The sequence below is a fragment of the Oryx dammah genome, unplaced genomic scaffold (assembly GCF_014754425.2).
Source record: "Oryx dammah isolate SB20612 unplaced genomic scaffold, SCBI_Odam_1.1 HiC_scaffold_2, whole genome shotgun sequence".
Lineage (NCBI taxonomy): Eukaryota > Metazoa > Chordata > Mammalia > Artiodactyla > Bovidae > Oryx > Oryx dammah.
Genome location: NW_024070186.1, coordinates 186686049 through 186711871, shown reverse-complemented (window position 1 = coordinate 186711871; position 25823 = coordinate 186686049). Strand labels below are relative to the sequence as shown.

General features: G+C 47.7%; 1 protein-coding gene across 1 annotated transcript in view; it reads left to right on the top strand.

Moving 5' to 3' along the window:
* The window catches only part of AUTS2 (activator of transcription and developmental regulator AUTS2), a 1198451-nt gene that overhangs the window by 1148164 nt on the left and 24464 nt on the right, over window positions 1-25823 (top strand). The window contains exons 7-10 of the mRNA XM_040260674.1: window positions 19913-20378; window positions 21637-21890; window positions 23147-23367; window positions 25083-25127. Coding sequence (XP_040116608.1) covers window positions 19913-20378; window positions 21637-21890; window positions 23147-23367; window positions 25083-25127 — 986 coding nt within the window. The remainder of the gene's footprint in view (window positions 1-19912; window positions 20379-21636; window positions 21891-23146; window positions 23368-25082; window positions 25128-25823) is intronic.

Genomic DNA, 25823 nt, shown 5'->3' with positions numbered 1-25823 from the left:
CTTTGAAAACACCAAATTCTAACTGGAATCATTTGTTCTCAGTGTGGTTGTTGGGAGAAAGTAATTTATAGGTCCGAGTAAATCAGTATCTAAAGAAACATAACCGATATCAGTAATTAGAAGTTGCAAATGACTTGTGGCCATATGTCCGTGGTGAGCTGAACGTGGTGGTCTGTGCACTGGCCTCAGAAGTCACCAAGGTTACACACCAGCACATCCCTGATTTGGGGACATGAGCTTAATGCCCCACTGTTTTATCTTCTCTACCTAGACTGCCTTTAAGGTTGGGGCTTCAGCATGATCTTCATTTCTGCTTTAGGATTGAAAGCCTTCCTTGGCACCTCAACAAGGAGGACATTTAAGGAAAAAGAACGTTTAAATTCAGTTAGTCAACTTGACTTCTGTGAACAAGGGCGGGTATAGCAAGCCAACTATCAGGCCTCACGTGACTGCAAGGTGCGTGCCATGATGGGGACAGTAGATGAGCTGAAGAGGATGACGTTGGAAACAGCCGCAAGAACTCCAAGACCCTGCCTGCCGTTCAGGCCCTAAACCATCTCTTCATGTCTTTATTAGTTCAAGTGCCCAAGTCCCACCTGGGAATCATCACTTGGCATGGTCCACAGTCCTCAGAGGGATAGTTTTCTCTCGCAGAGAAAGCTTTCACCTCTCATGGAATCAAGATCTCAGATTTAAGCCGTGCATGTGCTCAGGTGAAGGAGCAGAGTGTATACCTGGATTCCCCTTCTGCGTGTTCTTCGGGGGGTGGTGTGTGTGTTAGTTTCTAAGTCACATTCAACTTTTTGTTACCTCAAGGACTGAAGGAGCAGAGTTTATTCCAGGATTCCCCTTCCAAATGTTCTTGGGATGGGTGTGTGTGGGTGTGTGTGTGTCTGTTAGTCACTAAGTCATATCCAGCTCTTTGCTACCTCAAGGACTGTAGCCCCACCAAGCTCCTCTGTCCATGGAATTCGGCCGGAATACCGGAGTGGGTAGCCATTCCCTTCTCCAGGGGATCTTCCTCACCCAGGGACTGAACCCTGGTCCCCTGCACTGCGCAGATTCTTTTCTGCCATCTGAGCCACCGGATAAGCCCTATCTTACTACCTTTTCATCACCTCCCACCTTCCTTTTCAGTGATGCATTTCCTCAGAAAACTTGTGATCTAACTACTAGATTTTCAATTTGTGAATTTTTCTTTGCAGATTTAAAAAATTCACTCTTATCCCCTGCTTTGTTGAAGAAGTCCTTATTTTATAAATCCTTATTTCATGATCTCCCAATTTGATTTCTGCTCTATGTGGGCGTGTTTCCTATTTGTCTTTGATAATTATAGAGTTTTGTTGTACTGTGACAAAAGCCTTCTCTCTCCACTCAACCTCACATGCTTTGGACTCAGTTGTTGCTCTGCTGCCATTCTTTCTAGCATTCATGGCTATGTAGTTTTTCTACTAACTGTTTAGCGGTTTTCTTTGGCTAATTTTAAAAACATTGTTTACTTTTATTTTTCCCATAATGAACGTATGAGACTGGTTGTACAGTTATCGGAATTTGTACCATGCTTCTGGATTTAAAGCCAAGCCAGTATTCTGTTGAAAATTTAAATACTGTAGAAGGTGAAAAAATAAAGATCCTCTGACACTTCCCCATAACTGGCCCCCAGGCTATCAACTGCGTTTTCTTGCTTAGTTTTCCAGTGCACACACAAGTAGACTTGTACTCATAAAGGCTTTAGGCTGCTTTGTGCTTTTTTAGGAAATTATTTTACTGACGTATAGTTGACTTGCATTGTGTTGCTTTCTTCTGTACAGCACCGTGATTCAGTTATGCATGTATAAACGTTCTTTTCCGTATTCTTTTCCCTCCTGGTTTATCACAGGACACTGACTATAGCTCCATGTACTGTTCAGCAGGACCTTGTTGTTTATCCACCCTGTATGCGATAGCTCACGACTGCTCATCTCAGACCTCCTGTCCATCCCTTCCCACTGCTCTCCCCAATGGCAACAAGTCTGTCCTCTGTGAGTTCTGCAGACTGCTTGAGATCCAGCACATAGACCTTAGGCAGACCATAGGCAAATACCTAAAGAAGCTTTACCTACCTTTGACTATCAGTATGTCTCTCTCCCCTTTTACATTATGTGCTTTTTGATTGCCCTGCTTTTTTTGTTATGCAAAAAACTCGAAAACTATTAGAATCTTTTATGATTCAGAATAGAACATTAGTTTTATTATATATTGAAAATGGATCCTTAAGCTTCATAATGGCTTCCAATTATTTTGCATTTGTTTGTGTTATGTACTATTATTGTATTGCAGTATAATGTTCAATTATGGAAACGACTCCAAAGAGACGTGATTTTTCTGGCTGAATGTGTAATTGTTTATTGAGTATTTTTCTCATTATAGTGATTTTTTTTCCCTTTTGAATTGCAAATATAAAGAAACTTGCTTAGTTTTGGTAAATTGATTATTATGTGACTTAAGAAATCAGATATTTTTCAAATATTCACTCGATGGAAAATGAAAGTGTTAAGTCGCTCAGTCATGTGCAACTCTGCGACCCCATGGACTGTAGCCTGCCAGGCTTCTCTGTCCATGGGATTGTCCAGGCAGGAATACTGGAGTGGGTTGCCGTTCACTTCTCCAGGGGATCATCCCAACCCAGGGATCGAACTCAGATCTCCTGCATTGCAGGCAGACTCTTTACCATCTGAGCCACCAGGGATGCCCCTAAATATCTAGGATAAACATTCATCAGAGGGCTCAGGTGGTTCAACCAGGGGCTGTGGTGACTGGAGACAGATTAACGAGGTGGTGTGACTGAAGCAGGATGTTGGCAGGTGAGATTCAGAAGTGTCTGTATGTGTGAGAAGGGAGAGAGCAGAGCCTGTGGATGGTGGGTAGTCAGGAGCAGAGAGAGAGTGCACAGGGCCACGTGAGGGCTATGAGTTTATTCTACATAAGATGAGAAGCCACTGGGAGTTTAATTCTGTTTTTTATTTTAACTGGAAAATGGTTGATTTACAATGTGTTTCTGCTGTGCAGCAAAGTGGTTCAGTCATGCATGTATGTATTCTTTTTTAATACTCTTTTCACTGTGGTTTATCGTAGGATAGTGAATCTAGTTCCCTGTGCCATGTGGTAGGACCTGTTGTCTGTCTGTCCTGCGTGGCTCTTGCTGTGTAGTTGCTGTCCCACTCTTCTGTGACCCCGTGGACTGTGGCCTGCCAGGCTCCTCTGTCCATGGGATTTCCCAAGCAAGAAGACAGGGGTGGGTTGCCATTTCCGTCTTCAGGGGATCTTCCTGACCCAGGGATCAAAGCCGAGTCTCCTGTATTAGCAGGCGGGTTCTTTACCCCTGAGCCACCTGGGGAGCTACCCATCCTGTGTGACATGCTTCCATCTGCTAACCCCAGCCTTCCACCCCATCTCTCCGCGACCCCTCCCCACTGGCAACCACAGCCTGTTCTCTGTGTCTGTGAGGCTCTCTATTTCAGCAGCAGGCTCATTTGTGTCATATTTTATATGCCACGTGTAAGTGATGTCATTTGGTGTTTGTGTTTCTCTGTCTGACTCACTTCACTTAGTATGATCTCTGCTTGTATTCATGTTGATGCTAATGGCATTAATTCACTCTTCTCATGGCTGAGGAGGATTCCATTGTATACACCCACCACATCTTCTTTACCCGTTCATCTGTTGTTGGACGGTTAGGTTGTCTCCATGTATCGGCTGTTGTGAATAGTGCTGCTGTTAACAGGAGGGCATGTATCTTTTCAAATCAGAGGTTTGTCTGGATATATGCCCAGGAGTGGCTAGATCCTATGGTGATTCTATTTTTATCTTTCTGAAGAACCTCCATATTCCACAGTGGCTGTGGAGTTTTAAACAAGGGATTGACAACATGGTCCGATTTATATTTAAAAGTTCGCTCAGGTCACTGAAGAATGGCAGATTCTGAAACTGTTGTGTTCTTTGTGTTAAATGGCATTATATAGGCAGCATTCACACCCAGCCACTGAGTATTGTTAAAGGGGAATGAAAGCAGGTTGATCAGCGATTCTAAGTGTTGATGATGGGGACAGAGGATCCGGAGTTGGAGTGGGGTGGGGGGGCTTAGTTTTAGGCTTGCTGAGCTGGAAATGCGGATGTAGGACAGCCAAGCAGACAAGGGCCTCCTGCAGTGGAAGAGGAAGAAAACAGACACTCTGCTGCCTTTCTCTCACTGTATGTTTTGAAGGCATCTCTGGACTGAAAATTCATGTGTTTGCCGGTGGGCTTGAGTCATTGTGACAGTGTTCGTCCCGAGCCCCAATTTGGTTGTCTGACAGCATTTCCCTTCCAGGATTATGGTTCCAAGTGAGAGGAGGCACTGCTGTCTTATTCCAATTCCATCTCCATCCAAGGACAGTTAGAATTTCCTGCTCGTTGATTTCTAAAGGGTGGTTTTAAGCGTTTCAGATTGGAAAGGTGGCTCAAGCAGAAAGGCACTTTCAGAACCCAGAGTTCTAACCATTTGCACCACAGAATCAGTGGGGTTCCAGTTTCTAATAGGCTAGCGGCATCCGCGTCTTCACCGCTTTCCTGAACCTTATAGGCACGTAGCTTCAGATCTTATACTTGAACATATTTCCCTTTTCTGTGATAAATTGAAGGTAGTGAAATAATGACAAGTGATGAAAAATGGCAAATGGAAATATGGCAAGAGATTTTGTTTCCCCCCGTGTGTGTGCTCAGTTGCTTCAGTCGTGACCCTTTGTAACCCTGTGGACCGTAGCCCACCAGACTCCTCTGTCCATGGGGATTCTTCAGGCAAGAACGCTGGAGTGGTTGCCATGCCCGCCACCAGGGGATCTTTCTGAACCAGGGATCTAACTTGTGTCTCCTGTGTCTCCTGCACTGCAGGTGGATTCTTTACTGCTGAGCCCCTTTTTTTTTTTACCCCTGTTACTTGGTCAGTCATGTCCGACTCTTTTGTGACCCCATCGACTGTAGCCCGCCAGACTCCTCTATCCATTTGGTTCTCCAGGCAAGAATACTGGAGTGGGTAGCCATTCCCTTCTCCAGAGGATCTTCCCGACCCAGGGATCAAACCTGCAGGGTCTCCTGCACTGCAGGCGGATTCTTTACTGTCTGAGCCATAAGAAGTCACTTTAAGGCTTGACTGACTTATTCTTTGAAAAAGATAAAATATTTCAAATATAGGGAATAACACAACACTCCCCTCACTCCATTTTTTAAAAATCTCTTTAAACTTCACAAAAACCGCAGCTAGGAATAAGCAGATTTACTTCTTTTCTTCCTTAGTAAAGTTATACCTGTAGTCATCTGGGGGAGGGATTCTTAGTTTATAACTCTTGAAGATGTGGCATTCATTAAAATTTGTGCAAGTCAGGGAGACAGTGTTTAATAATCTACAGGGAAAATGTTTTAGAAGGTCAGGTTCTGGAAAGGTCAAGGAAAATAAATACATGATGTTCTCCCTATGAACGTGCTCCCACTACCTCACTTGGGAGCTCGTGGAATCTCGAAAGTCATATAGCCCAGGCCCTTCCCGTTCCACGCCTGACTCCTCCAAACTCACTGTCAGGGTCATTCCGTGTCCTCTTGGACACTTGTGTTGAAGAGCAGAATGGAACTTTAGCTTGTTCCCCTGCCCGGCAGCCCAGGCCATTTTAGAGTGGAGATTTCTTCTGCCGTTCTATGTCCTTTGGCCACAGTTCTCCCGTGGTGCTGTTCACAGTAAGCTTTCCTCTGCTGTGTGACAACCATCGGGTCCTTGAAGGTGGCCATGCTGTGGACCACAGCTCTCTAACTCCCTGTTCTACATGGTGAGTGATGCAGGGAACTTCCGTCAGCCAGGATGGGAAACATGGCCACACACGAGGCCTCGGTACTGCCACCTCCCACCGCCCCATCCCTGCAGCAGCTTACAGGCTGGTAGAGACCCTGCTCGAGGAGGGAATGAAGGAAGGTATTTCCACGCTTGAGTCTTGGGAGATGGAGACAGGGCAGGATTAGCAGCTTCATGAATGGCACCCCTCGGCTATATGGGGTTTCCCAAGGCTCTTTAACACTCCCAGGCGTGCTACAGAGCAATGCTTGAATGGGCATAGTGAATTTCACTTCCTAACAAGACCTTTGGTGATGCTGGTATTTGCTGGTCTGTGGACCACATTTGGGGGTTGTGAGACTGTGGAAGATCTTAGAGTCATAGGATAAAGTGGAAGACAGTTTGGGATCAGAAAGTCCAGAACTTATTAGAGAAACTGTCAAGAGTCCTCTTTTTCTCTGCTCCTCCTCCTTCAACTAAAGAATCAAAGGCTCCATGATATCAGGAAAACAACAGCTTCATGGATCCGTTCCAGGGGCACGCGTGGTGCTCAGGTCAGACAGATCACAGGCCGCCCGGCCCTCTGGCCCCGGGTCACAGCAGGTCGTTTGCACAGACTCTGGAGGTACGCTGTGGTCCGTCCTCAGAACAGCCCGTACAGACAGGCCTTCTGGATGCTGGCGGCGTGTTTCATCGCTGTAGGATGGGAGACGTTGCCAAGGCAGAGGCCGCTTCTCATGGCGACCTTTGCGAACAGGACAAGAGTGGTCTTCGGAGTTCCCCAACCACACTCTGGGGAAACACTGCTTTGGGGATATTTGATGATGCTCTACCACTCGCCAAGTGACTGCTGTGTGAACACGGCAGGAAAATGACTGGGGTCGCTGCCCAACCCCCGCGCCCGTTTCCCGCAGCTCTCTTGGCACAGGAGGAGCCCCGGCAGAGTGATCCACCTGCCTTGGTGTCTGTGGTTCCTTCTTCCCTTCCCTCCAGGACAGAAAGATTTAGTGGCTGCTTGAAAAATCACAGCGATTCGCTTCACTCTTTCGTGCTAGAGTAACTTCCAACCTTCCCCTTGACACCTGGACCCAGACGCAAGGGTGACTTTGCAGAAGTTGATACAGGGATGTCGCACAATGCAAGTGACTCTCCTTTTAGAGAGATGCAGTGTGCCTGCTCTCTGCAGCCGTGAAAAAGTTACCTGGTATTGACCGGAACTCAGGGCCACCTTAGCTCAGCTGTCACGCCGTACCACAGTCCTGTGTGCCAAGGGTTAGGAAGAAACTTGGTGGTGGGGAGATTTTATATTGACGTCAGGGAGCAAGGAAAGGCTTGGGATAGACTAGATGAAAACTTCTACCTGCCACCATCACATATCCCACCCAGCCTCTTCACTAAACAGGTCTCAGTGATTGTCTGACCTGTGCCCGAAATCAGGTGACACACAACCAGAGTGAACAAAGCAGGAGGGTAGGGTGACTGCTCCTATTTCAGTAGGTCTTTGCTGCTGGCGGCTTTCACCTTTGTCCTTGAGAAAACAATCTCAGGTGAAGTACAGTGTTGAAAATAGGGCTTAACATAGAGCCAGTCACTTGCCAACTTTAACAGGCACACTGAGCTTTCAAAGTGTGAACACTGCTAGCCAGGTGCCTCATCCCAGGGGCCCCCCAAACCTCAGAGTCGTGTTGATGCAACAACAGACATACAGAGATCCAAGAAAAATTGCTTATTCCGTTAAGAGAGAAGGTGGCAAGGATACATGACACCAAAGAAACGATTGCTTCAAGGGGACCAGGGGCAGATGACCCTCTTGATCACTGCCCCGGCTACAGACATGAAACTCCAAGCTGATGATGCTCGAAGCGACCGTGGACAGCAGTACACGAGGAAGGCGGCAGGTCTCTAAAAAGATCTGTGAGCCTCTCTGAGCTTGACAGCTTTTGAGTCCTCGCCTGTACTTAGTAACAGAAATCCTGGAGGGAGGGCTGCCTTTAGAAGGATGACATTCTTTTCTTCTCCCCCATATCCTCACTTGATAGTTCTTAATGTGAAAGGCAGGATGATTAGATACTAGAAGACTTTTTTTATTTTTTTTTAACCAAACATCTGAAGGTATAATTAATTCACTGTCACTGCCTGAGTCCCACCTCTTGGCAACTTTCCAAAATAAACCAAGGGCCTGTCTCCTTGTTGTCTTCCAGTCTGAGGAACGTGTCCTTCGGGTTTGACTGCGGCATTGGCCTCGTCCTTAGATTTCTCCTCGCTCAGAGTATACGTGCCGTGCTGCACGAATACATCCACGTATGGTGGAAGATCCTTCCAGCACCTTTCCTTGTTGAGACCCCTGTACTGATAGACACAGGGGCATCATGTCACGTGTTGTGTGTCCTGGGCTTAGGGTGAGCCCGTGCAGAGGGCAGTGTCACATGAGTGCTCGGTCCACAGCCAGACGAGACTGGCAAGGACGGGCCTAGAAGCTGAGACCCACGCCAGCAGGTGGAGGGTCCCCAAGGCAGAGAGGCGCTGGCGAGGGAGAGCACGCAGGAGGTGGTCTCTTCGGGAAAGGCCTGCTGGTGAATACTGGCATTGACAGGAGGGTGCAAGCCAAAACAGTGGGAGTGTGTCGTCGGGGCCAAAGCACAAAAGCCTGGGCTTTCTCAGAACCTGGTCTTTGGGGTTTTTCCGTTGTCCTGGGAAGTGATTGGACACCTTGCCCTTCATACCTTGTCAGGTCTCCACACAGCCCAGAACACGATTCTGTTGATTTGGGTCTAAGACTGAACGTTGGAACCAGTGCAGCAGGAAGTGTTAGATAAAGTGCCTGACCATGTGCTGTGCTATGCTTAGTTGCTCAGTCATGTCCAGCTCTTTGCGACCCCATGGACTGTAGCCCACCAGGCCTCCTGTGTCCAAGGGGATTCTCCAGGCAAGAATACTGGAGTGGGTTGCCATGACATCCTCCAGGCGATCTTCCCAACTCAGGGATCAAACCCAGGCCTTGCACATTGCAGGCGGATTGTTTACCATCTGAGCCACCAGGGAAGCCCCAGGGTAACTCAAATAAATAACACATAGCAGCTGTCCTCGTCAGCACTGGTCATCTAAGCTTCTCTCTGAACCTTGCAGATGGCAGACGCTGTAGTTGAAGGCCGCAGGTTCCCCGACCACCAGTTCTGTGTTTTGCCTGTGTTCTCACCCTCGCTGGCCAGCTCCTGGAAGCCAGGGCTGTTTCTTTCTTTTTTATTATAACTTTCTTTTAAGCTTTGTTTGTTTATTTTTATATTTGGCTGTGCTGGGTCTTCACTGCTGCTCAGGCTTGCTCTAGTTTTGGCGAGCGGGGGCTGCTCTCCAGTTGGGGTGCGTGGGCTTCTCATCGCGACGGCTCCTCTTGTCATGGAGCACAGGCTGTAGGCATGCCAGCTTCAGTAGTTGCCGCCCAGTGGCTCTAGAGCACGAGCTCAGTAGTCGTGACCCATGGGCTGAGCTGACCCTCAGCATGTGGAATCTTCCCGGACCAGGGACTGAACCAGTGTCCCCTGGACTGGCAGGCGGAGTCTTTACCACTAGACCACCAGGGGTGCCGGGGGCTGTTTCTTACTCATCTTTGTATCCTCAGCACCTAGCACTATACTGGGTATCTGAGGTGACGCTATTTTGTTTTTCCTTGTATGGAGCGAAAACACAAGGAGAATTAATTACATATGACCTTGACATGCCTAGGTTTTTAAAAAGACTTTTTAGTGTCCCCACCTCTACCCCCAGTAGATCACAGCCTCTTTCTCTCCTCCGGATTTTGGTCCCTCATCAACATGGTCCTTCCCTGCTCTCATTAGCCAGCGGCTACAAGAGACGTGAAATGTTTGCACGAGGCTGCCTCAGGCTGCAGGCAGAAGCCATTCTGATGGGCTCTCATCCAAACAGCCAAGGATGGTTCTCCCCTTGAAGGCAAAGTCTTGGGTCATAAAGCATCAGGAACATGGGCATCCTCTTACAGATGGATGCTTTTTGGTGTGGGGTTTATGGAGAATAAACTTGAATCGAGACTAAGTACACTGAACTGCGCTCTGTTGACTTTTTTTTAACCCCTGTCAGATTAACCCCTGTCCCAGGTTAATCTGGTAAACTCGATGCTATCCAAACTAGCCTCTGTCAGACCAGCAGCCTCTAATCTTCTGGGCTCCACACAGCTTCCCCGGGGGGCTGCTAGTGTTTTGGCAGGCGCTGTGGCTATTCTTTCCTACTTAGGATTCTCTTTTCACCCAGAGCCCTGGAGGCCCCCAGAGCTTTGCGATGCAGACTTGAGCCCAGAGCTTCGCCTCCCAGATGGTAATTAATGTTTACACAAAATGACAAGCACAAAATGGAATCTCTTTGAGCCCTGCCAAGCACCCATCATTCCCCTGATCACCCACTCTTACAGTGTTTGAAAATTAATTTGCCTTGAACAAACAGTGGGCTTTCCTCAATTTATTTGTACAGTTTCAGTGACCGAGAAGGAAGGAGCTGCAAGACTGAATGTCATCCCTCCATTCGTTCAAGTAATTGAATCTGCTAATGGAACGAACTGGTCTCTGTTAGCCAATCCTTTGAAGAAAAGAGGGAGAGGAGGAAAATGAAGAGAAGTGTGTATTAGAGAAGGTAGATTGTCTTCAGTCAAACACCATTGGTGTGTACAGTTTTAGAGATGGTACTGGGAGTTCCCCTGAGGTCTGGTGGTTAAGGCCCCACCTTTCAATGCAGGGGACATAGGTTCAATCCCTGGTCAGGGAAGTAAGGTCCCACATGCTGTGGGGTGCAGCCAAAAATTAAAAATAAAACACAGATGATACCTAAAACAGAGAGAGAGTTCAGAGTATTGGTAAATGAGTTCAGCAGTCATGTTCGCTTTAATAAGTATATACAAAACATGCACGCGTACTTGCTAAGTCTTCTCTGTCATGTCTGGTTCTGTGTGACCCTGTGGACTGTATAGCCCGCCAGGCTCCTCTGTCCATGGAATTCGCCAGGCAAGAGTAACTGCAGTGAGTTGTCATCTCCTCCTCCAAGGGATCTTCCCAACCCAGCGATCAAACCTGCGTCTCTTACGTCTCCTGTGCATTGGCAGGCAGGTTCTTCACAGCTAGCGCCACCTGGGAAGCCTTATACAAAACTTGCTGCTAAGACACTTCAGTCGTGTCCGACTCTGTGCGACCCCATAGATGGCAGCCCACCAGGCAAGAACACTTGGCGTGGGTTGCCATTTCCTTCTCCAGTGCATGAAAGTGAAAAGTGAAAGTAAAGACGATCAGTCGTATCTGACTCTTAGCAACCCCATGGACTGCAGCCCACCAGGCTCCTCTGTCAATGGGATTCTCCAGGCAAGAGTACTGGAGTGGGGTGCCATTGCCTTCTCCGATACAAAACTTGCAGTCTTGGCTAAAAAGGAGATTTTGTCTGAGGTCACAGAGTAGACATCAGAAGGTGTGTTTAAAGAATGGATATTGCTGGCAGCTTGAAATAATTGCATGTAGATTTACAGAAATCTGATGCTTGACTGTGTTTCTGGGCTGTTTGGGTTGGACATTCCACATTTATTGATGTTCCCACTGTTAAATTCTGGGTTCCTTTTATTGTTTGGCTACCATCTTCTTTCTGTGTGGTGAGGTTTCTGTTGCTCTTTCATGTGGACAAGTAAGTAGAAAAGCTAACTAGAAGGTAGAATAGAATAATGTAAAAGTAGGCCATGTGCAGTCCTGATGTAGGGATCAAACATTCAGGAAGATACAGATGGATGGATGGGTAGGTGCACTGCCTCGTGGCCACTAGCCCACAAAATTTTCATGAGGCCTTTAAGGCTCATTCATATTTGCTACAATAATGACCTTGCAGTGGGTAAATTAGGGCTTTCTAATCCAGTGTAAGGACTTCCCAGGTGGCCCAGTGGTAAAGAATCCACCTGCCCATGCAGGAGACCCAGCTTCAGTCCCTGGGTCCGGGATACCCCTGCAGAAGGAAATGTTTACCCACTCTAGTATTCTTGCCAGGGAAATCCCATGGACAGAGGAGCCTGGCAGGTTACAGTCCATGGGGTTGCAAGAGTGCCAGACACGACTTAGCAACTAAACAGCAACAGCAATCCAGTGTAAAGACCAGAAGAACAGAAATGTGTCTTGGGAGAGTTTTTCTCCTCCTCCTCCCCGTTTCCCCTTTCCACCTCTTCCTTCTCCATCATCAGGGTTCACCATTTCCTTTCTCTTCAGATACACCAGTTAGAACCAATTAGAAACATTGAGAAGTTGATGGAAGGCTAATGCCCTTCATATACAATCCTCATCTCTGATAGAAAACACCATCTGTCTTCTGGGTGAAGAGTTTTTTTAAATCTCCATCCTGTAGGTGGGGCAGTTTAAAAAGACTTAAACAGTTACTTTCCTGGTTGATTTCTTCAGATACTGCGGGTGTATTTGTCTATGAAGAACTCTTTTTAAAATATAATCCTTTACTTTTCTTCTGCAATAATAATACATTTTCTCTGCGGAAATTTTGGAAAGTTAAGAAAAGCACAAATTTAAAAGTTTGAGTCAATGGTTATTTCTAGTAGATGGGATTTGTTGTTCAGTCGATAAGTTGTGTTCGGCTCTTTGCGACCCCATGGACCGTATACAGCATGCCAGGTTTCCCCGCCCTTCACTATATCCCGAAGTTTGCTCACGAGTCGGTGATGCTATCCAGCCATCTCATGCTCTCTCCTCCTTTTGCCTTCAATCTTTCCCAGCATCAGAGTCTTTTCCAGTGAGTCAACTCTGCATCAGATGGCCAAAGTATTGGAGCTTCAGCTTCAGCATCAGTTCTTCCAATGGATACCCACGGCTGGTTTCCTTTAAGATTGACTGGTTTGATTTCCTTGCTGCCCAAGAAGCTCTCAAGAGGCATCTTAATGCATATCTTTCTAATCTCTTTTGGTGTGTATATGTATGGATTTATGCAGATAATAGGGATAACAGTTTCCTTTATTTTACTTAATAGTAATTTTGTCTTGAAATATTTTCCATGAAATTAAATCTTTTTCTATAGTAGTTTGGGGAATATTGGTCACTTGCTTTATTTTGTGCTGTATGTTGTGAAAAGCACATAACATGACTTTTTAGCTTCCACAACAGCCCTTTCAGGTAGTTGTTACATTTCTGCAGAAAGTTATTAGAATTCTGGAAACAGAGCAGCCCATCACAGGGACCTAATACATCAAATCTCATCCTCACCCGCACCCAGCACCCTCTTTGTATGAGAAATATTTTATAGCACACTCTCATAGTTTAATTTCTGGAGCAAAATATTTGCTTTATCTATACACTATGTTTATAATTTTTGAAATGTATATAAAGCCTTTAATGAAATGTAAAGGACAAACAAATAGAAAGTAACTTATAATAACATAGTATGTTTTAAGTACATACATGCCTGTTTACATTAGAAAGCAGCGAAAGGTCAGAGGCTGAATCTGTACATAGAGATACAACTATCATAGTAATTCCAGCAGCAGGAGCAGCCTCACCATTGATGTCATGATCTTCCCAAGTGAGAAACAACTCCACCACAAGACCCACACAGCAGATGTAACCTCATACAATAGTTGCGTTCCTTGAGAACCCAGTGTGTATTAAAACCATGCAGAAAATTATTTTGTCTTTTCTTTGCAGACAGGCTCTAGGTTTCTCAGCTGTACAGATGTTCAATGGGACCTTAGAAAGTGAACCAAGATACTGTGTGGGGTTTACCTTCATACCATGAAACATCTCATCTCTCTGAGAGTCACTGATTCCCTCCAGTCTCTGTGGCAGACACAAACACTCCAGCGAACTTGGAAAACCCCTCAAGGGGTGCTCTCTTCAAAGACCTGTCTCTTCCGTGGCTTACCCTTTAACTTCTCTCTCTCTCCCTCTCCACCCCCGTTTATTTATTTATTATTTTCTGCATCATAAAACACCCTTGAACACAGATTCTCAAAGCGTTTGGGGGGGATATGTTTCTGAAAGTTGAGAGGCCCTCTAATTTCCTTGTCAGGTTTGTCCCCAAGTGCTATATGATTTGTGTTGTTTTTTAGATAATGTTTATTCATTTAATTCTGTATTTGGCTGCGTCGGGTCTTAGGTGCATCATTTGGGATCTTTCAGTGCGGTGACTGGACTCTCTAGTTGTTGCACTCACAGAGAGCGCGGGCTTAGTTGCTCCCGGGTATGGGTGATCTTGGTTCCCCAACCAGGGATCAAACCAGTATCCTGTAGATTGCAAGGCTGATTCCTAACACCCAGACCATTTGGGAAGTCCCATGGGTTTTTTTTTTTTTCACTGTCAAGGGAATTCTTTTTTATTTTCTCATCACTATTGCTGCTGTTTAGAAAAGCGACAGATGTTTGTGGTTTTTCTTTGTTCGGATACCTTACTGAGCTCTCTTATTAATTCTCATCTTTTTTTAGCTGGCTGGCTGTTTCCCAACTTGATCATTATATTTTTTATAAATAACAGTTTTGCCCCTTCCTTTGGTGGTGGGTTTGCTATTGATCTTTGGTTTAAACATCCAGGATCATTTGCTTCTTACAGGTTTAGTCCACACTGTCTGTAACATAACCTGGTACCTTTTTTCGGTTGAAGGGGTGTTGACATGGAGTCATTTTTCAGTTTACTTTTAATTTGGGTTGCTTTTAAGTCAATTTTTGTAATTTATATTTTTCATAAAATCCATTTTATGTTAAAAATTATTAGTATAAATGTATGCACTGTATTTTCTTATTTTATATAAAAGATACTCTCCATGCCTATTAGTCATCAGTTCATTTCAGTCGCTCAGTCGTGTCCGACTCTTTGCGACCCCATGAATCACAGCACGCCAGGCCTCCCTGTCCATCACCAACTCCCGGAGTTCACTCAGACTCACATCCATCAAGTCAGTGATGCCATCCAGCCATCTCATCCTCTGTCTTCCCCTTCTCCTCCTGCCCCCAATCCCTCCCAGCATCAGAGTCTTTTCCAATGAGTCAACTCTTCGTATGAGGTGGCCAAAGTACTAGAGTTTCAGCTTTAGCATCATTCCTTCCAAAGAAATCCCAGGGTTGATCTCCTTCAGAATGGACTGGTTGGATCTCCTTGCAGTCCAAGGGACTCTCAAGAGTCTCAGCATACCACTCTTCAAATCCCCAGTTTTATTTGCTTTGCTTTTTTCCCTTTGCTCAGACTATTTTTAAACATAAGACCAATTTTAAAATTTAAATAGGTTACATGATTCAAAAATTTAAATATGCATGTATGTAGACAGTCAAATCTCTCTCCCTCCGTCCATTCCCTGCCTCCCCAGTTCTTACTCCTCCCCAAGCCCCTAAGCAGGTGTGCACTCATGCGTGCTAACTCGATTCAGTTGTGTCCCACTCTTCGAGACCTCATGGACTGCAGCCCCCCTCCCAGGCTCCTCTGTCCATGGGATTCTCGAGGCAAGAATACTGGAGTCGGCTGTTCTCCACCCTAAGCAGGTAACCCAAGGCTATTGGTTTCTTGGATGTTCTTCCAGAGCTTCTTTAGATATAAAGTAAAAGTGAATATATATTATTTTTCTTCATTTTTCATAAAAGCTAGGGTATGCTCTACATTGTACATATGTAGCCCCTCACTCATTTGTGCAGTTACAGTTGGTTCCACAGTACAGGTGTATCAAATTTATATGTAACCCTAATGATTACATTTGAGTTGTTTCCAAAAATGTGATTCACATCCTGATACTGTTTCACTGTGTCTGTAGACCAAATTGTTATTTGCCAGGTCAAAGGAACTCCTTAGTTTTTTGGGTAAATGTGGCCACATCACCCTCCACAAAGATGACAGGGTTTCTATTCGACTAGTAAACTAAAAAAGAGCCCATTTTCCCCAGAGAATTTGTATCTAAGTTGTAGCCAGCTCAAGCACATTTTTCGTACTCTACCCTTAAGTTTAAAAAAATAAATTTATTGTGCTTGAGTCAAGTTTGTTGAGATATAATTTACACACAGTACATTCAGCCTTTTTACTGTACAGTGTAATTCAAATTTGCATATCCTTTATTGTAAGCATAATGTTATTTTTACAAACACAAAGAGAAATTCTAAAACCCCCCAAATGGAATAAGACTTCTAAACAAGACTAGTCAATTTGCACACGTTCTTATTTCTTTCAGCCTCAGCACATTTCATCCTTTGGTAAATTCAGAGCACACTGAGCAATATACCTCCCCTGTGCCCCGGGGGCCCCCCCCCAAAAAAAAAAACAAAACATTTTCTTTTTTTATGTGTTCTTGCCAGTTTTGGACGAGCTCAGTAAGATAAATGGACTGTCGGGATGAAAGAGCTTAACTGGGAAGATGCATTTATTGAATAATTGAAAGGAAGAGGAAATGCATTACCAATTAGCCACAAAAATGCATGACGCCGAATCCATGCCTCAAGGATCCATGTAAATGGTGGTCGTAAAACTTTCAGCCCCATAGTTCTTACCAGCCTTCCAACCTTGCTCATAGGCTGCAGCACCCTCACTGATGGATTGATGATAGCTTTCAGATTGAGCCCAAGGGCCGGCTTCCAGCAACCCTCTCTAGCTCTCCTAACCCTTTCCACTTTCTGGCTGTACTTAAAACATTGTAACGAATCCTGGATTCATCATTGCCTGCTCTGTTTCAGGGTTATTGCTTCTTAGGAGGCAGCATTGTGTAAATCAGAGAAGAGGCACTTGGTGGTGGCAGAGCTGGGACTAGAACTCTGCTGTCTGGTTTATTAAACAACAAGCAAGTTCCTTAACTTCTCTGGGCTTATCCCCCGTCTAGTCAGAGGGTTAGATAACACCCCTACTACTCACAGAACAGTCCAGGGGTCAGCATCACCCAGGAAATTCTCAGGAAGGTGGGCTCTGGAGCCACATTCACCACCCCCACGCCAAGCCACTGACCCTGCATTTGAATCAGATCTTCAGGGGATTCCTATGCACATTAAAGTTTGAGTGCTGGGATGGTCTCCCAGATTCTGGTCTTCTTCCAAAATTCTGTGCCTCTTGATTCCCTAAGTCATTCCTCATAGATGGTTCCCTACAAATGCGTAGAGTTTGCTAGAAAGGTTTTGGTCTTGCCTGTGTACCTCGTTGAACATCACGGGTGGCGACAATGCCAAGTCTCGGCACCACTCCTGACTCCAGCTGGGTTTGGGTTGGTCCTCAGACAGTGGGACAGCAGAGCTAAGAACCACCTCGGTTTGCCTTTATGGGGCCTTGGGAATCGAGCCCAAGCCTGCACGGTGCCTCCTGCAGACTCAGCTGTGTTGTCCAAATTCTAGAGGCTCATCGATTAAAGAACAAGAGATAAATATAGTCAAGCTAGATGTATAAAATGCTTATCTGTGTGTTTCTGTTGTACTTCCTTACTGGCCTAAGTAAACTGAAGTAATAACCTCTGGGTGGTGTCCCAAATGTTCTTTTATGTCTTAGAGAAACTTTAGACCTTGGTTTTTAGAGGGAGGTCATGAATTTGAACGTAACCTCACAAGATGGAAAATATTTACGTATTTATTTGTCACTACCCTCATCCAGGAGGGCTCCCCAGGCGGCTCAGTGGTAGTCTGCCTGCAATGCAGGAGACCCGGGTTCGATTCCTGGGTCAGGAATCCACCCTGGAGAAGGAAATGGCAACTCACTCCGGTATCCTTGCCTGGGAAATCCCATGGACAGAGGAACCTGGCGGGCTACAGTCCACGGGGTCACAACCAGTCGGAACGACTGACCAACTAAGCAACAGCAACATCCTTGTCCAGAGAGAACAGAGCAGCGCGGAGAGACGGGAGTGTATTCCATTTTGTGTGCTTGCCATGTTTGTCACAAAAGCATCACAGTCCTCAGCTGTCAGGACAGGAAGAGTCCCTGCTTATGCACATAGGCCCTCATGGAGGAGGTTCTCTTACTTCATCCTCTTAGGATTTCCCGGGTGTTAGTGCTTTCTGCCCAGGGCCTGACTACCCAGCCTGCAGTGTGTGAAGCCTGAGGTTTTCAGTGAACTTGTATAATTGCTTGCTATAGAAAATATTGTGAAAATGATAGAAAAAGCAGTGAAAAAGCAGCGGCACCAACATCCTTAGATCTGGGTGTCTGCAGATGAAGGGTCTTCCTCTGTGATGTGGGAGTTCTTATGGCTAAAGGGGCTCTGTGTCCACATCAGGAACTTCCTGTTCTCTCTCAGCCCTCAGGTTCTGGAAATTCATAACACATCAGCTTTTCATAAGCAAAGATCTGCCTAGAAAAGTTCTGAAGACAGTACTGGAAAAAAACTGTGTGTGCATAGGATATTAGAAGTCTAGAGTTCCTTTTCACCAGATCCATCCAATGCTTTATCCTTTCGCGCCTGAATTGTGTGAAGAGGGGTCTTTCCTGGCATCCTGTTAGTGTAGTTGTTCCACGCTGGCCTGCAGCTCTCGAGGATAGCTGAGTGCATAATAGCTAACCACGTGGTTGGTTTATAAGCCCACCATTTGTTTCTGCTTTTGTGCATGTTACAGATTTGATCTGTTTTACCAAAAGAACACTGAAAATAATGGATTGCTTTGATGTAAATTTCAGGGAAGAAAACATGACAAGTGTATACATCCAATAGGACATCAACAGACATTAATAGGCCCAGTGAGAATACCATGTATTTTTCACACTTGATAGCAGGAAGATGTGAAGAGAAAGGTCATGCCCAAAGTAATCATTTAGGAGTACCTGATATACACCCTCATTTTAGAGAATGTTGTGATCTATTCTCTTCCTGTTTTTAAGCTTTGTAATAATAGAAAAGGATGGATTTTTTAAGTGCAAAAATGTGGGGAAGATAATCCTTCCCCCACGCGCCCCGGCGCCCCGCCGCCCCCGACCACCACCACGATGTGCATGGTCAGTCATGGTCAACTGTCTGCACCCCTGTGGACTGCAGCCCACCAGACTCCTCTAGCCATGGGCTTGTCCAGGCAAGACTACTGGAGCGGGTTACCATGCCCTCCTCCAGGGGATCTTCCCACCCAGGGATCCAACCTGCACTTCCGGCATTAGCAGGCGGATTCTCTACCATAGAGCCACCTCTGTATGCAATGCCATATTTGTCCCTCATCATTGTATTAGAGAACTGTACGCAGTTTGACTTACGGGGTCATCGGGGCACCCACATACTAGATGTGGCATGGGTCTTTTGACCTTCAGGGGGAAGTACATCATTTAAATTCATATAGGAGCATCTGTTGTCTAGGTGTCATTAGTTACTGTAGAATTTTACTTACATTTCCCATCCCACTTGGTCTCAAGGTCCAGATTCACCCGGCTAAGGACCCCTCCTGTGGTCCAGAGGGAATTCTTTTAAAAACTCAAACCTGTGTGGTTGACGGTCAGTTGGTCTAAATTCATGTTTGTTCCTTCGATCTCAAACAGTTGGATGTCAGCTAGCCGTAGGAGGCCTGACCTTTGACCAGACATTTGGCGGTTGCTCAGCAGAAATGTCTCCAAATGTCAAGCGTGCTTCATCAGTCAGAATGCAAAGCGGAGAGGAGGCAAGGCGGAGAAGAAACGTCTGCTGGGCTAAATAATGTTTGCTTCATGTACTACTGAAAACACTTCTCCTTTGTATAGTCAAGAACTCTATTTGGGGACTTCCTTGGTGGTCCAGTGACTAAGAGTCCTAGCTCCCTATGCAGGGGGCCCAGATTCGATCCCTGGTCAGGGAACTGGATCCCACATACCACAAGTAAAGATTGCAGGGGCAGCAACTAAGACCCAGCACAGCCAAATAAATATATTTTTTTTTTAGAACTGTATTTGTTTTAAAAGGGGTGAATCGATTTGTTGTCTACTGTGTGAATTTCACTGCATAATCTTGCTTTGTCAAGATTAAGGGAAACATTTATTTGCAGACTCTGATGGCCTCAACCGCTTTCTGGAAGGCAGCCTTATCTGACTGGTGGACCTTTCTGGGACCTGACCGATCGTGTCGTTGGGCACAGGTGACCCGACCCGGGGTCAGCTTCGCTCACTCACCGTCTGCCTCGCTCTTCTCTCCGCTCTCCCGCACAGATCCCGAGCTCGGCGTCGGCGCGCTACCCCACCACGACGGCCACGATGCGGGGCCCATTGTCCCCAAGGTATCGGGTCTAGAGCGGAGCCAGGAGAAGAGCCAGGACTGCGGCAAAGAGACCCTGTTCGAGCCCGTGGTGCTGAAGGACGCGCGCCCTCAGGTCCCGCCGCCGCCGCCCCAGCCCCAGGCGGAGCCCCCGCCGCGAGCGCCATCTCCGGACCCCGCGTCGGGGCCGCGCGCCGAGCCCCCGCCGCCCCCACGCCCCGGCGCGCAGCCGCCGCCCGCACCCCCGGAGGCCCCGCCGCAGCCTGCGCCGCCGCAGGCACCCCGGCCGCCCCGGCCACAGTCCCCGGGGCCGCTGCCGCCCCAGGTCCTCCCGCCCGCACAGGCCCACCCCTCCGCCCAGAGCCTCCCCCAGCCGCTGTCCGCCTACAACAGCAGCAGCCTGAGCCTCAACAGCCTCAGGTGAGCCGCCCCCGCCCGGCGTCGGTCATCTTCGGTGGGATGGGCAGGTGGCGGTGGGCGCGGGGGCTCCCGTGGGGCCCGGGGTTCCCGTTGGCATCTCTGTCAACGTGTTCTCACCCAGGCAGGCACGGAAGACAGGGAAGGCGTCTGAGGCGCAGGGAGACAGGGTCTCTGGAGAGAAGATGGGGTGGGATTGGGTTGAGGATCTGTTGCGTGGTGAGGACATGGTGGAGACCTCAACTGTCTGCAGAGGCTCCTGAGAGTGACTGCAGGGAGGAGAAGGTTCAAGGAAGGGAAAGTCCAGGGCGCTGTGCCTGGGACCCACCACTGGTTCCCAGGTTGGAGGCAGGGAAGGGAAACCAGGGGAGATTCCCGGAATGTTAAGGGAAGCCATTTGCCTCCCTGTCAACATCTCCCTGCAACTCCTGGCGGGGCGGGAGCATGCAGACCAAGGAGTGATCTGGCTCGAGGAGTTTCCGTGGTGACTTCCGCCAGGTGAGTCACAGAGATACAGGAGAAAGATGCTGGGTTGAGGAAAAGGGAGGCATTCCTCCATGGGGAGCCAGGCCTCTTGTGTCTTGTCCTTGCCAGATTATAGAGGGAAGGTTGACAAGCAGCACAAGGAGCCGTGCAAAGAAAAGGGAGGTGGAGAGCTGGGCGCAGGGCCCGGCGTCGCCCACCCCCACCTGTCCTGGGGGCTGTCATTCTGAGCACTTCGGTAGTGTTTTCCTGTGACAGCCTGGTGACTGGGATTGAGGGCCCTGCTCTTTCCTGTCTGTGGCAGTGGAAGGACGCTGCCTCCGCGGGGCCAGGCCCATCTTTTGTGGCCTCCAGTCCATGGAGGTGACAGGGCGCCCGAGCTCCCTGGTTCCCCCTTCCCTGTGCTTCTTCACAGAAGACGGAGCAGACAGACCTGGCGAGCCCAGGTCACCAGCTTGTTCGTTTCCATTGACGTGGCCCCTGTAGGAAGAGTGGCTGGCACAGGGTATGAGGGGCAGCTCTTGGACAGGGCGATGGGGGGCAGCTTGGAGCAGGAGTTGCTGTTCACTGTGTCCACAGCTGTGGGTCCGGGTTAGAGGAACTGTGATTTCAGCAGAGGCTCTGTGCACAGGGCAGGGATCTGCGAAGACAAGGAGCGAGAGGAAGAGTGTTAAATGGCTCTGTTTGGCTTTGTTTTGTTTTTAAGAAACTTGATTACTGACCCCTATTTCTCCTTTCTTGTTTTTTTTTTTTTTTTTTTTTTTTGGTGTTCCAACAGCAGTAGCAGAAGCAGCACTCCAGCGAAGACTCAGCCCGCCCCGCCTCACATCTCCCACCACCCCTCGGCCTCCCCGTTCCCCCTGTCGCTGCCCAACCACAGCCCCCTGCACAGCTTCACGCCCACCCTCCAGCCCCCCGCACACTCGCATCACCCCAATATGTTTGCCCCTCCCACTGCTTTGCCTCCTCCACCACCTCTGACATCTGGGAGTCTGCAGGTGCCCGGACACCCGGCCGGGAGCACTTACTCAGGTAGGAGGGAGGAGCTGGCCTGGCTTCTCCATGCCCCCGCTCTCCTTTCCGGAGGCCTCACCCCGTCTGTGTTATCCCTGATGATTAGGTTTGAGCCACTCACCATGGTCCGCTTTATAGTATGTCTTCTTCCTCCAGTCCCCAGTGGGCTGAGAGTCTGCAGAAAATGTACCATTAGCCCCCATCCCAACTGGTCACAATCCAGGGGATTCTGCCAGAGAGAACTTTGTAGTCATGAGGCTTTTCTGACCAGGTCTGCCTGCTGAGCAGTAAAGCACAGGTTGTCTGGGCCCTGTGGGCATGACAGAAGCTCTCCACACTCCATGTCTGTTTCAGGCCAGGATCTTAAGTCACATCGTGGCTTAAGGGATTTGTTTTAGTCAAACAAGGGCTTCCCTGGTGGCTCAGATGGTAAAGAATCTGCCTGCAGTGTGGGAGACCTGAGTTCGATCCCTGGGTCGGGAAGATCCCCTGAAGACGAGAATGGCAACTCACTCCAGTATTCTTGCCTTGGAGAATCTGACGGACAGGGGAACCTGGCAGGGTCAGAGAGTCGGATACAAGTGAGCGACTAACAATTAAATGAGGCCTTCTACCTTGGGTGGGGAAAATGCACTTTTTGAGGCAACATATCCCAGATTTTTAAAGACACACTTAGGGTTAGGTATTGGGTTCTTTGCTCCTCACCTGTATTAATTAATCCAAGTGTCCCAACTTTGGGTCCATTGTGGCCAAGCTTTGCCACCAGTACAGAGAGCTGTAGAGCAGAGCTTTACCCTTGGAAGAGGGCATGAGGGCTCTGCTTTATCGACTTTTAAGCACTTAAAAATGTTCATTTCTTTAACCCTCAAAACAAAACCACAGCACAGGCAACGTGTTGTCCCCATTCGACAGATGAGGAAACAGACACAGACGGTGATGGGCAATGCTCTGGGTCACTCAGCTCCCTCGAGAAGAGCTGAAACTTGACCTCTGGCCACTCGGCCTGGACCCTGTACGTGCATGGCACTGGTGGACCCCTCGTCCCCAGAAGCCTGGACGGAGAAGTTAGGCTGTTGACTGGGCCGTAGCCTCCTCTGCCTGCCTGGGGGGCTTTGCCACAAATGCCCAGCCCCCATGCCCCGGCCTGGAGCCCTCCATACTGAGCTCCTCGGATGTCCTGCTCTGGAGGAAATGACCGGCCCCGGAAAAGGTGTCACCGTCTGCCTCCTCCTCTTCGGAAAAGGTGTCACCGTCTGCCTCCTCCTCTTTTCCAGAGCAAGACATCTTGCGCCAGGAACTGAACACGCGTTTTTTGGCCTCTCAGAGTGCTGACCGCGGGGCCTCCCTGGGCCCCCCACCCTACCTGCGGACCGAGTTCCACCAGCACCAGCACCAGCACCAGCACACGCACCAGCACACGCACCAGCACACCTTCACGCCCTTCCCCCACGCGCTCCCGCCCACCGCCATCATGCCGACGCCGGCTCCGCCCATGGTGCGTATCCCGGCAGAAGCGCGAGGCCCAGTAGAGCGCGACGCTCTCTGAACGCAGCAGGGCCATCTGGGCACAGCAGGCTCGCTGGGGGGCTCCCTTGGCCTTGCCCGTCTCTGGGATACGCCGGCTCCAGGTGGCACTGACCTGGGGCCTGAGTGGGAGCTCTTTTCTGACCCGTTATTCTTAGCGCTGTGGGTGGATTATATTCCAGATGCTCGCCAAGGCGGCCACATCCAGTGTGTCGGTAGTTAACTTCTTACGGGTGATTTTGGTTTTTTGAGACATCTTGGGGAATTACCACCAGATCAAAGAATGTATCTGCCGGTGTTTTGTGCTAGCAAATAATCCTAGGAAGTCTGGAAGGGAGAGCGCCGGCGGGAGACTTGGCCAGGCTTGCGTTCCCCCATCCACCCTCTCGGGTGGTTTTCTAAACCCGCTTTGTGGGAAGTGTTGCCTTTCTCGCATCTCGTGAGACAGCGCCCCCTGTCTGCTGCTGGGCTCTGTCAGCAAGTGGTCCAAACTCAGCCTGGTGGTAAGAGGGACCACTGGCGGTGTCCTGGTCTCGGCCTTGGCTTGGAGACTAACGCACCAGGGGTTGAGTGGCAGCCAGTTAGGGTTGATTTTTAACTTAGGAGCTGTGAGGAGCAGCACCACACTATGATGCTAACTAGTCTGAGATGGATGCATGTCCAAACAGTGACGATTAGAGTTTTACTTATTTATATTTTAATATTTCAGGAAATACTTGATTGAAGGCAGTCAGTACAGGCATTGTGAGGATTTGAATGCCGTGATTCACTGAACTTTACGTCCTCTCTTCCCTCCCCTCTCCCCCATTTTGTTCAACTTAGTTTTTTTTTAATACATATTTCAAAGTTTATTTTATACACCTTAGGAGAATGTTAGCAGTGAGGCCTTGGGACCAAAATGTTTTCCCTCAGAGAAATCCTGCATCTGTTATTTTGGATGAACTCAACTTTTCCACAGTTATATTTTTAAGGGCTTGTTTATCTGGGGAAGGAGTTTATACCAGTCTGAGTGAGCTGTTTCACAAACAAGTTAAATCTAACTGATGGTAGTTACAGCACAGGATGAGGACATTACTTAGAAGAAATCATGGTATATACTCTTTCCTGCTTGAAAGAACTGTTCTAAGGCCAAGCCCGAATTGCTTTGTACTCGGCAGGGGGGAGTGGGGGCAGTAATTGTTGTTGTTCAGTTGCTAAGTCATGTCAGTGTCTGACACCTTACAACCCATGGACTGCAGCACACCAGGCCTCCCTGTCCCCCATTAGGGGGTAATATAAAAACAGCTGAATGTACCATTCTGCCAAAGTGAAGATGAAGACATTGGGAATTCTCTGGATAAATCAGACCCAGTGCTCACTTCTCTCTGATTTATCTGAACAACTGCCTCCTCTCTCTAGTTCAGCCGCTTGGCTCCTGCCCATGTCTAAATAAAGCCTAGAAAGAAAGCCGCTCTAGCGTAGTTACAACCTGAAATGCTCTGAATGGGTTTTCACTTTGACTTTCCATTCCTGTTGATTTCTGGTCAGAGAGACTCAGGAGCTCTGAATGATTTCGTGTACACTGAGATCACAGAGTCTGATGCCTGCCCGACAACAGAGAGGCTTCCTTGGGGCCGCCTCCGCTGAAGCAGTGAATAGAAATGTAGTTTCTCTAAGTAACTAGCTTTTGCTTTGATCCCTTTGCAGTTTGACAAATACCCTACAAAAGTTGACCCATTCTACCGGCACAGTGTGAGTTACCATGCTACCCATTCAATGTAACCGCTTTTCCATTTCCATGCTCTCGCCACGATCAGTCGGTGACTCGCAGCCTTCCTTAACCATCTTTGCAAGAACTCCCACTGCTCTCGTCACTTCGGATGCTTGCTTTTGTGACGTGTGCTTTTTGGTAAAGATGCAGTATCTTCTGAATCAAAAGGTCATGAGCCACTCCTAAGACTTTAAAATCCTGCCAAGTGGGGCATCCGCTTTGTTGGAGGTGTTAGAGTTTTAGGAGCCTCTGAAATCACAGATTTCAGTCCTCAGTAGAGATGTTATTAACACACAGAGTTCCCAGAGTTCATCTTGAATTATGTCTTCCAAAGAAAGTACCGTATTCTTTTTGACTCATGACTTCAAGAAGCAGATTTTCATTTCTTCTAGACTGTTGATCCCTCTTCCACATGGCTGGCATTATTTTCCTGAGCTTGTGCCAACTCGTTAAAAATATCATTTCAATGAAAGAAGGTCTTACATGCATGATTTTTCTTCTCTTTAAACTCATTCTTTGTTCTTTAATAAAAGCTGTTTCATGCAATTTTAAGAGAATGTTCTGGAACCTAAATTGGCGCCAACTGAGGTGACATGTTCTGTTACTTATGAGGGCTTCTTTTATAACAGAAACTTTGAATATCTCACCATGATATTTTGATTATGGAGTGTATACTG